Source organism: Protomyctophum parallelum, assembly GCF_964188405.1.
Source record: "Protomyctophum parallelum genome assembly, chromosome: 18".
NCBI lineage: Eukaryota > Metazoa > Chordata > Actinopteri > Myctophiformes > Myctophidae > Protomyctophum > Protomyctophum parallelum.
Genome location: NC_139716.1, coordinates 35,739,383 through 35,751,910, shown reverse-complemented (window position 1 = coordinate 35,751,910; position 12,528 = coordinate 35,739,383). Strand labels below are relative to the sequence as shown.

The 12,528-nt window shown below is 44.8% G+C and overlaps 1 protein-coding gene across 1 annotated transcript in view; it reads left to right on the top strand.

Annotated features, from left to right (window-relative positions):
- LOC310876117 (netrin receptor UNC5D-like) overlaps positions 1-12,528 on the top strand; it is a gene marked incomplete at its 3' end in the record, with an annotated part of 128,234 nt that overhangs the window by 92,426 nt on the left and 23,280 nt on the right. Inside the window, exons 3-4 of the mRNA XM_083789562.1 lie at positions 9,086-9,229; positions 9,604-9,707. Of these exons, the coding sequence (XP_083645688.1) occupies positions 9,086-9,229; positions 9,604-9,707 (248 nt within the window). The remainder of the gene's footprint in view (positions 1-9,085; positions 9,230-9,603; positions 9,708-12,528) is intronic.

Below are 12,528 nucleotides of genomic sequence, written 5' to 3'. Positions count from 1 at the left end.
ACACACACACACACACACCCTCACACACACACACACACACACAATTCCAATTGGCGTAGGCAGCAACACATCATAGATGGAGCCCTTCTCTCAGTTAAGCTGATGCAATTTTCTCCTTCCCCATACCGATTTCAATACCCATGACTTGTATATTGGTTGATAGCGAGTACGGATGTTATTCCAGTGTGTAATTTAAAAACGACCTAGGACACTGGTTCTCCAAGTGGGGAACCAAGGACTCTCGGGGTTCCTTAATGGGGTTCCAAATGTCCCCTCACAGGTCTGTAACAGACGGCTCCATTTGTTTCCATTTGTACACTCTCAGACTTATGGGGGGGGGGGGGGGGTGTCCTTGAAATTTAAATATGTTTGAGAACCACTGCTCTAGGTATAAATTAGGGATGCCAGAAAGTGGACCATCAGCCCCCCCCCCCCCTATTTTTTTTTTCATATCAGATAAAACCGTTTAAGATTTGATATTATGCACATGCCATGGTCACATAACCATTAGTGCATGCTTTGATGGTTACAGATTTATAATCAGTTTTGAAGAGTAAACCTTTGTGGAGATCTTCTCAGTTCTCATTGTATGCTAGTTACTGCATTCAGGATGGAAAATGAAATCCATTTGGATTTGGGGAAAAGTAGTTTCATAAGGGGCTGGTATGAAGTACTTGATATAAACAGAAAACGTTCAGTTCACTAGTCTACACTCTACTCTACAACTGCCTTCATTTCATCTGATTGTCTGTCTGGCAGGCACTTAACAAGCGATCGTTAACTGTGTCTGTTAGAGAGAGGGGCAGAGAAGAGTGGCTTTGCTCAACTTGATTTATACTTATATTCTTTACTCTGATGAAGGTACTCTGATGAAGGTACATGTTTGATATATCATGCATGCGATTATGAAATATTAAAATTTCAGACTAATTGGAAAATCGATTAATCGGTGGCATCCCTAGAATAAATACAAATGCCATTCATTAAAGTGCAGCTTAGTTAGGAAAACAATAATGTAAGCACTTTAGTAAACACTTTAAAACACTTAAGTTTGCAAGGACCTTAAGAGTATAAAACGGTCGTGCAACTGAAGCATTCAAAATGTGCAAATTATATATATCTTCATGTGATTATTTTGTGGTATCAGACTGGCATACTCGCCGATACCAGCATTTAGGCAGTATCGTCTGCTTTTACCATAGTGGTATCGGAACAACTCTACTCTCAGTTCAAGTTCAAAGAGTAAACAGATTTCCAGAGATTTAGGCCAGATGCTATTTCAATGTTATCACATTCATCATCACACCCGCTGAGGGGGAAGCAGTGTGATTGATACAGCACAGACACACAGTACACTCCATGGGATTAAATGACAACCTACTTTCTCTCTCTCTCTCTCTCTCTCTCTCTCTCTCTCTCTCTCTCTCTCTCTCTCTCTCTCTCTCTCTCTCTCTCTCTCTCTCTCTCTCTCTCTCTCTCTCTCTCTCTTCTCTCGTCTCTCTCTCTCTCTCTCTCTCTCTCTCTCTCTCTCTCTCTCTCCTCTCTCTCTCTCATCTCTCTCTCTCTCTCTCACTCACTCACTCACTCACTCACTCACTCACTCACTCACTCACTCACTCACTCACTCACTCACTCACTCACTCACTCACTCACTCACTCACTCACTCACTCACACACACACACACTTGAGACTCTGCAGTGATGATCCTCCTGGCAGAGAAAGTATTATTTTTCTTTTTCTGTCTTTTCCATTCCTTCCTCCTTTTTGTGTCCGCCAGGCTGAAAGGCATGGCCAAGAAAGACTATGTTTTGCACCCGATCCGTCCGTGGTTCTGTCTGTGGTCAGCTAATCTAATGTATGGCACCGTTGGCGATATAAGTATAATATTCTGTCCTATCACCTATAGGGAGGTCCTCGATGCACGTCCCACTGGAGGACACCCCGGGGCAGACCAAGGGCGCAGTCGGAGGGATTACATTGACTCACTGGCCTTGGAATGCCTCGGGATCCCCTCGGGATCTCTATAGGTCCTTAGCAGAACCTATAGAGAAACTATACTGATTGGTTAAAGTGGTAGGAGCTGTAAGTAGAATTAAACATCCTCAAATTCAGTAGCTGCGCAGATCTGTGTATGATGACAATTATAGTTAGTAGATTGAGGATGTTGATTAAAGGATTAAGTTATTTCTCACAAAGCGTTTAGCTAGATTCCTAGATTAGAAGAATGTTCTGAATGTTTAAACGCAAATCTTCAAGATTTCAAATTCTGTCTGTTCATGATTATAATGAGTAATTCCCTTGTATCTTGAAACGGCCCATGTTTTGCAATACAACAATTGATTACAATTGATACAATTTGATTACAATGTTTGATAACTTTGTTAGCAACAAGGCAAGTCAACATTGATTTTCTCCATTTCATAAACCACAAGCAGAGACAAATGGACCCATATGAGTTTTTACTGTAGTCACTGTAGGGAATGAGGGGTCATCGTAGGATTTTACAGTGCTCTGAAATAAAAAGCTGTAACCCTTCCAGTGACACAAATACTGTAGATTTTACTTGACCCTCCCCAAGTGAAAATAATATATATATATATATATATATATAGCCGTATTGCCACAGGGGCAGCAGTGGATCAGTAGGTAGAGCATCCTCAGAGTTGGTGTCGAAGTGTCCTTGAGCAAGACACTGAACCCCTAATTGCTCGCAATGAGCAGGTGGGTGCCTTGCATGGTTTCCCCCGCCATCGGTGTGTGAATGAATGTGTGTGGGAATGGGTGAATTTAATGCACAATGATTGTAAAGCACCTTGGATAAAGGCACTGTATAAATGCACCATTTACCATTTATCATGCAAGAGTGTCGCACAAAAGTATAGTGAAAACAGCAGGTTTTACAAGCCCCCAACGCGTTGCCATATAACGCGCTGTGAGCTTGTGGATCGGCTGTTTTCACATACAAGGTTTCCCTCTGACAGAAACTATATTTCAAAACGGTCTCTATTCACATTCTATCCTCCCTGTAGAAAACCACATACTGTAGCACTCTCACATTTTGGGACGATGTATCAAGTCTCTACAGCAGCGGTTCCCAACGTGGGGTCCGCGGACCCCTAGGGGTACGCGACGCATAGCCAGGGGGTACCCAAGCCCCCTCAAAAAAAAAAAAAGGGGGCTTGTGAATCATGGTGTGTGTGTGTGTGTGATATGAAATGTCCAGTACCTCCTCCTCCCCAAGTGCCACCCCAGTGTCTTCCCTGCAGTGTCTGCCCAGTGCCTCCCCAGTGTCTGCCCAGTGGCTCCCCAATGTCTCCCCAGTGGCTGCAGTTTCTCCCCAGTGCCTCCCCAGTGCCTCCTGCAGTGTCCCCTCAGTGCTTCCCCAGTGCCTCCCCAGTGTCCCCCTGAGTGCCTCCCCAGTGTCCCCCCAGTGCCTCCCCAGTGTCCCCCTGAGTGCCTCCCCAGTGTCTCCCCAGTGTCTCCCCAGTGTCTCCCCAGTGCCTCCCCAGTGCCTCCCCAGTGTCCCCTCAGTGCCTCCCCAGTGTCCCCCTGAGTGCCTCCCCATGCTCCCCAGTGTCCCCCTGAGTGCCTCCCCATGCTCCCCAGTGTCTCCCCAGTGTCTCCCCAGTGCCTCCCCAGTGTCTCCCCAGTGTCTCCCCAGTGCCTTCCCAGTGCCTCCCCAGTGTCCCCCTGAGTGCCTCCCCAGTGACCAGCCGAGTGCCTCCCCAGTGCCTACCCAGTGTCCCCCTGAGTGCCTCCCCATGCTCCCCAGTGTCTCCCCAGTGTCTCCCCAGTGCCTCCCCAGTGCCTTCCCAGTGCCTCCCCAGTGTCCCCTCAGTGCCTTCCCAGTGCCTCCCCAGTGTCCCCTCAGTGCCTTCCCAGTGCCTCCCCAGTGTCCACTCAGTGCCTCCCCAGTGTCCCCCTGAGTGCCTCCCCAGTGTCCCCCCCGAGTGCCTCCCCAGTGCCTCCCTGAGTGCCTCCCGAGTGTCTCCCCAGTGTCTCCCCAGTGCCTCCCCAGTGCCTGCCCAGTGTCCCCCCAGTGTCTCCAATAGCAATACAAGAGCAATAATACAAATCAATCTTAATTTATTAATCTTATTCATTCATTATTGAATCAAATTAATTAATTAATCAAAATGTTCGACGCAAGAAGGCCCCCCTGCGGCCTGCGCCCAGCACCATGCCAAAGCTTTTTCCTGCAGGAAACACTGCTTGTGGTTGTAAATATATTGTTATCTGTGTTGCGAGGATGAGGGGGTACCTGGAAAAATATCTACCGCAAAAGGGGTACCTGGTCCAAAAAAGGTTGGGAACCCCTGCTCTACAGACACTGAATAAGATATGAAATGATATGAAAATGTTATTTTTCATGCAGTAGCTTTTCCTGAAAGTCTTCTGCACCAAAGCACATAAGGGAGTGCTGGTATAAACATGGCAAATACAACACGATTCCAGGGCATTAGGTACGAAGTAGTTAGCCCAGCCAGACGATGTACTGTAACAGCCCGTGAAGATTGTTTTTCTGTCTGTACTTTAGGGACTGCAGCTCTAATAACTCTCTGAAGTAGAGACATTTTTCAAGTGATGAAAGATTGTTCTCCATTGTGGCAAATTGGCAGTGGCCTCCATTCTCCACCTTCAGTGTAAAAAGCATGTGTTGTACCGCCACCAATTTCTGAGTCAACAATTTACTTTTTTTTCTGTGTGCCTAACTTGTTTCTCTCTCTTTTTTTCTTATTTTTTATATAAGTCACTGCAGAAACACTTTGTAATAGTTTGATACAGTTTGTTGTCGTCTCGTGCTTTTATGTTTTTGTTTTTTCTTGTGAAATCTGCCACATGTGCGATAGTCCCTGACTCATAGGAACTTGTGAAGGACGAGAGTTTGAGAACAGAGACCAATGCCTTGGAGAACAGTCTTTCATAATTTGGAAAAACCTCTTTCACTTCAGTGAATATTATGAAACGATATTAAACTCAGTCCATAGAGGTTGTTTTGTTTGTCTGCACTTCAGTGACTAACAGTCTTTGACAGGACATCAGTGAAACACAGACACACTCAGCACAGCATCAGTCTTACTTATGAAGGCATTTTGTTGACAAAGAATCTCCTCCTGGAAATGCGATGATGAAGAGTGACAGAAGGAGAGATAGAAATGGACGGATGGAAGGAGAATATAGTGAAAGAAGAGGAGGGGAGAGGAGGATGGGACAGAGGGGATGACACCTGCACAGTGCACATGTACTGTGCACGCGAACGCACACACACGTGCACACACACACGCACAGAGGAAGTTGGGACAAAGACGATGATGATCTGTGCCTGGAGAATTCAACAGAAAGGCTGATACCCAGAGATGGAAAGATAAGAGGAAGAGTGGTGAGGTAAGAGGAAGGACAGAGGAGAAGATCTGCTTTGGAGGGCAAGGGGCTGCGGTGGAAGAAGTACTCAAATTATTACTTAAGTAAGGGTATCAATAGTGCAATGATACAAAAGTATTCAAAGTAAAGTTTTCTAATAATTGTAGTGGAAGTGAATATTTGCCTCTGAGATCTAGTGGAGTAGAAAAAAAAGAGTAGGCTATATCAAATTGTTATTTTCCATCACAGGAGAGGAGAGGAGAGGAGAGGAGAGGAGAGGAGAGGAGAGGAGAGGAGAGGAGAGGAGAGGAGAGGAGAGGAGAGGAGGCGCAGGAAAAATGATACACAAAGAGGAACTGGCATATAGAGACATATAGTGTATCCAATCCATCCCACAGCGTCTCTGATGAGGAGATAGTGTCGGTGAGAAAGTGAAGAGAAGAGAGTGAACAGAAAGCAGAGGTTGTCCACCCTGCTGATACTCTGACAGAAGCTTTAGTAACGGTAACGATGTAAATTGGAGATCCATGCCCCACCCGGCTATACAATACCCGTTGTACCCGTGTCGGAGTACCCGTATCCACCCATCTGTCTGTGTCCCTTTTATGCCCATATATGGATATTTTTGTATCTGTCTCTCTGTGTCCCTTTATTCCTATTTATGGAGTTCTGTGTCAGGCATGCCCAAATATGGAGTGTTGTGATGTCAGAACAGGCCAGCTCCTCACTGGAGGGCTCGATTCAGTTGGATAGGACGGGACGGAGTTCTCTTTTTTCGGGTGACGTCAAAAGTCTTATCTTTAACCGTATCAGTTCCTCTCTCCCGCTAGCGGGGGGTTCAGCTCACATAGAGCATATATCCTTAAGCCGCTCTCAACTGAGCCACTGCGTTCCAGACAGTGCTCAGGATAATAATAATAATTATAAAAGGTTTCTTTCCGACCTTATATGGGCTGAGTATTCTGCCTCACCGCCGCTGTGGCAGAGCTGCGCTCCTCCCGCAGCGTGGTGAGTGAAATGGGAATCCTCTTCCCGTTTTAATCATATGGTCCTATTGTCTCCTCCGTTCCTCTGACGTTTCCTGGACCGTTCCTAAAAGGCCCCCGACGGTATTCGTTTTGCGTGCCTCTGTGAGCGTGTGTGAACCTTAGAGTATATAATGAATAGAGAAGGCACCCAGCGGAAACCCTGAGGCGAAATGGACATAGTGGCCGAATGAAGGTATTACAGCCTGGCCCCAAACACATGAACGCGCTGGTCCGTTGACTATCATTGTGCACGTTCACGACGTCAGCACGCTCGTGCGCGTTCGTGCACGTTCAACGGCAGCGCGTTCATGTTTTTGTTCATGTCTGTTCCTACCCGGAAGGAGGAGTGAAATCGCCTCATGCGCTTTTGAGCAACTTAATGCAAGTGGATGGAAGGAGAACTCGGATGTCATCTTTATTCATATATACTCTAAGGTGTGAACCAGCCACTGTCAGACTCAGAAATGAACTCCTCTCTTATACTGTGGGTGGAGTAGTCGCGGCTGTGGCTGATTGGTGATTTGGGTGTGGTCGTTCCATCATCTCAATCTGGCGGAGGAGGAGGTTTGGTATGTTTGTAGACGTGTCCTACTACGAGGCCGAGGGCGGGCCTAGCTGCCCGAGGCGTCTTCTGTCTGGTTGCCCTGGAAACGCACTTACCATCACGGGGTGTCGCTAGCGAGACCCCACAATAGATGTCGGTGATGTATGTCTTGTAATAATCTAAATCTATAAAGTACTTAGTTCCTTTCCACCCCTGGAAGCATCGTGATTCGTGTCCCACTTGTCTCGCAGCGTATGTCAGTCAGTGTCTGGCCCTGAGCCAAATCCTCACCCGGTCCCACATGCTGTACCGCCCGCCACAATGTCACATCACACAAACATCCCCCCCGAAGCTTAGTTCACATCCGACAGACGCTTTCCTCATGCTATATCCATCCACAATGCATCCAATGCACAGCGCACCATGTCAGCCCGTATGTAGACGGCTGTCTGCCTCAACCAAATGCCATCATCCTGACAATCGCCCCACCGGCCCACCACCATCATCCTGACAACCCCCCCCCGGTTCAGAAGAGCCCGTGCTAGGCTGCTTCGATCACATATAGCCACTTATGGCTCTGGCACAACCCGCTGGCATCCCTGAGGCGTTCCAACCATAGACATAGATAGGTAGATGCCTCCTTCGGCTCTAGGGCGTCTGTACTCAAATGAGGGCAAGCTTCCGCGTGACCGCATTGGTGATTCACAGAAGCCTCTGTGTGCGTCACAGAACGGACGTTCGATATGCTAATCAGAGGCAATGTAAATGTTTGTTTATAATTAATAAAGCTCCTTTGGATTGCATTGATAAGTAGCGTAAAAGACGCGCTGTGACTGGCCCGTTTAGTCCATAGAATATTAAAAGGATAGAGACTGAACCGGAGCAACAGCCCGTGGTCCTTGAGGGGGTTCCAGGTGGTCCCCAGCTAAATGATGGAGAGTTGGTAACCAAATTAACCCTTACCTTTAAACTCTTGAAAGTGTAAAATGAAATCATCTTCATTACTTAATTTGCAAGATGTGTACGCAATTAGACAATGTAGAAGAACTGGGTTTTTTTTAAACTTTTTCCTGTTATCTCTCCTATGGTACCACATCAATACAGCATGGAATTATAGACAAAATCTTATCCGACGACAACAAAATATTCTAAAAATATTCAATAAGTATTGGGTCTGAGAAGCTAAATGGTGGTCCGTGGCACAAATGGCAAATAAATAATGGATCTTGATATGAAAAGGGTTTGAAAACCACTGAGATCTAGGGAATTTGTAAACAGCCGGGTAATAAGAGGGATAATGTCAACTGAGCTTATAAATAAAGCCCTTAAAAGCATGACCTTCATGTTGCTGGGTATTGTCTATAATAATGACACACTGTTCCTTAACCAACAGACATCACAATAAATATGACGTCTAGCTCTAACCGAAGCTTGGATGATGGTGTCGTCTCCACAATCATAGCGATAACAACAGTGGGGGATTGATGTCGCTGGGATCACTCAGAAGGATCTGATGAACACTGACAATCATACTCCATTTCAATTTACAGGGCGATATTATTGTTCAACACAAAACTGAGTGACAGCATGTTATGGTTCATTAGTGTGGATGATCTCATCATTATTGTTATAGGACAGCCCTTTAATCTACTAAAGGAGTAGTTCACAAAATAAAATTACACACAATGAAGCCTTGCATTCAAGAAAATGCTTTTGTTTTTGTTTTGCATTCCTGAGCCAATAATTTGATGACTGGCTAGTCATCATATTTCCGTCATATTTCCGGTAGGAGACTAAAAGAGTGTCAGTAAGGGTATCCTACTGAGCAGCCACTGGGTCATCAAATCATTGGTTTAGGAATGTGACAAAAACAAACAAATGTACAAGAATTCAAGACTTCATGGTATGTTTTAATGATAGAAAATAAGTCATTCTTTGGGTGAACTACTCCTTTAACCTTCTTATAAAGGATAGGCCCCTCCCACTGGACCAGGTAAAAAAACAAAAAGAAACCGTAGTGTAGTGTAGTGCAAGTGATTTTCTTTGGTTAAAATAAGTGTTAAAAAGCTCTACTAAAAAAACAGAGACCGCTGGTTTAACGTGATTGTATCCCAACAGGATCAGTGAAAGGGTTTCTCTTTGTGCCTTCAGGGCTGAAGGTGCGTGAGGTGATGATCAACGTGTCCCGTCAGCAGGTGGAAGACTTCCATGGTCCAGAGGACTACTGGTGTCTGTGCGTGGCATGGAGCCACCTGGGAACCTCCAAGAGCCGCAAGGCCAGCGTACGCATCGCCTGTAAGTCCCTGCTATACCACGCACGCATGACAATATTAGATTTTGACGGCAAATCTTGATTTGGTTTCAGTCATTGGCTTTTTAACCCATGTCTTTTTGGCCCTGAGATCAGATTTTAAAAATGCTGACAGTTTTCTGAAAAAGCTATGTTTCTATGTCAGTCGTTCTTCGATTTTTCAAGTAGTGTGCCACTCGGTGGCGTGCTATGAGCTTGTAGATCTGCTATTTTTCAATAGCGAAATTATAACAATGTTTAAAACACCAAAAGGGGTTCCCGCCCAAAATTGGTTTATAAAATCCCATTAAGGGTGTGTTTATTCCATATGTTTCTTTTCCATTGTGTGTGTGTGTGTGTGTGTGTGTGTGTGTGTAAGACCTGAGGAAGAACTTTGAGCAGGACCCCCAGGGCAGAGAGGTGCCTCTCAAAGGCATGATGGTCTTACACTGCCGCCCACCAGAGGGAGTGCCTCCGGCCGAGGTAATAATCGACATTTTTTTATTTTGTATTCCTCTTTCTCTCTCGTTTGACACTTCAACCTCACTATGCTCTCCGGTCTGGTCTCTGCTCCTCCAAAAACAAATGAGCTTTTCTCTCTCTGTCTCTCTCTCTCTCTCTCTCTCTCTCTCTCTCTGTCTCGCTCTCTCTATGTCTCCCTCTCTCTCGGCCCCTATACGTTTGTGTGTGCAGTGAGTGATGTATTCATTGCCATGTTACTTTATGCTATGAATATAAAATCGGGTGAGTATCTGTGCAAGAAGTGAGACCTTGAACATGGCAATACAATACAATGAACATGGCAATACAATGATGTGTCAATATCGAGGTTTATGTATGAGAGCATCTGTAGTGCTTTGGATTTGATTTGGATTCCTTCACAATATCCCTTAGAATGGTGCGTGTGTGTGTGCGTGCATGTTTGTGCCCACATGTGCATATACATGTGCTTGTGTGTACGTGCTCTCGCACACACGCACGCGTGTGCACACTCACACTCACACTCTCTCACTCGCACACACACACACACTCACTGTGGGGGTACAGTATGTGTGTATAATGAATGATTCACCTGACACAAATGGATCCTTCACTGTATCGCTCCCGTGCTCCTGCAGTCACCAAATAGACAGCTCCTCATGCATGCATTAATGTGACTCCATCTAACAAAGGCCAACGCTTACAGTAAATAATGCAGAAACAGAAGACAGCTCGCAGCCGGGAAAATGGCCGCATATCCCTGCAAGGATAACACCCAACCCACTGCTTGTCCACGGGAGGTGAAAGGCTGCATGGAGGTTATACATTCTACACATGTGACGCATTCCACTGATGGAAGTTCAACTACAGGTTGACTAATAATAGCCAGTGGCGTAAAGTAACTAAGTGCATTTACTCAAGTACTTTACTGGGGTATTTCACATGTTACTAGCTTCTACTCCACTACATCTCAGAGGACGATATTGCACTTTTTATTCCACTGCAATTACTTGTAAACATTAGTTACTTTTTAGATTTTTATTATTATTACAAAACATACGTTAACCACTTCTTTGAAAATAGCCGATCTACAAGCTCACAATGTTTTGCATCGCAAACGCATTGTGAGCTTATATATCTGTTATTTTCGAATGATTATTATACATTTGAAAACTTGAAATGGGATATTGTGCATAAAGATTTCTCTCTACTTTCGGTACTTGAAGTACATTTTGAAGCTAATACTTTTGTACTTTTACTCAAGTACACATTTCTTTATGTAACGCTTAAGTCTTGACACGACACACACACGCACACACATGCGCGCGTGTGCGGGCGACACGCCACTACACACTAGGGCATTAACCAAACGTGATTTTTGATAGTCGACTCGAATACCATCAAAATCGATTTATAGTCGATTAGTCGGCGGTAAAATATGATATTTATTCCATCCAATCAAGCATTAAAACATCGTGTTCTGAAACAGCCAGCGAGTGAAGCAAAACAGAGCCGGTGAATGCAGGCCGAGTGGAATAGTACTAAGAGAGTGGCGACACACTTTGATCTCACCGCAAAGCGGGTACCTATGGGCTATATACATTGGAACTATCCCATTGAGATAGAATGAGCACTTCCGCATTCCATTGTTACAGTGGGAGTCAACGCGAGTGTCGACATTCTCTTACTAGAGTACGCTGAATGCCGCTCTGATTGGCCGAAATTAGCTCAGCTGTTTCAAGTCAAAGTTGCAAGTCCACAATGACTCACGGATGGACGCGTTGTGAGCTTGTAAATTATTATGTTAATGCCCTACTACACACACGGGGGATATTTGTTTAATGTGTTTAATTCACCGTTGTTTGAAACGTGCAGGAAACCTGTTACGCTGCTTCCGTCACACTCTTCATGTAACGCTTCAGTCATGATGCTGCTGTTACACTCTTCATGTAATGCTGCTTGCCCCACGTACACACACACACACACGTGCGACACACCACTACACACACTCGCGCAGGTGATATTTGTTTAATGTGTTTAATTCGCCGTTGTTTGATGATAATCCGGCTTTGTCGCCGACATTGTGACGACAGTGGCGCGTTATGATGACGTAAGCGGAAATCAACCCATTCACTGGCTTGCAAGAGCTTCTGGGAAAATTAGTTCAAAGCAAGTGAACGGGTGAACAACTCAGTTGTTTCCCCGGGACCTGCGGTCGCTTCTTGCCCTTAAGCCGTGTTACTGGTGGTTAAAGTGGTTACACCGATGCTTTCGTTTTAATGGCTTAACTCCCGGGAGTGTACTGTATACATGTGTACCATGGATAAATGAACACTGAGCATCTTACCATAACAGGATCTGTCTGAAATGTATTTGGATTCTGGGACACACTTTCGATCAGTCACGGCTGTTTATTTTTCATCTTTCTGCGATTTGCATATCGTCACGGTGCCAGAGCATTTGATGCTGAACTAATGTAAACAGAACACATAGTTTGAGATAAGTGCAGTGGACCGCTGTGTAGATTTATCTATAAATATTACAGTTTGACTGTAGATAGACTGTAGAGGTATATATGCATATAGAATACTGTGATTGTAGACAGTGTAACCAAGTACATTACTCAAGTACTGTACTTTAGAAACATTTTTAGTTTCTTTCAATTCAATAGTTTCCACTGCATGAGACAGAAATTGTGTTTTTTACTTGACTAAAATTATTTGAAAACTTTAATTACTGCTAGTTCTTATACTTTGTAGATTTTCATTATTATTACAAAACCACTTCAGACCTACAGTTTTGCTATTTGAAATAGGCCGATCTA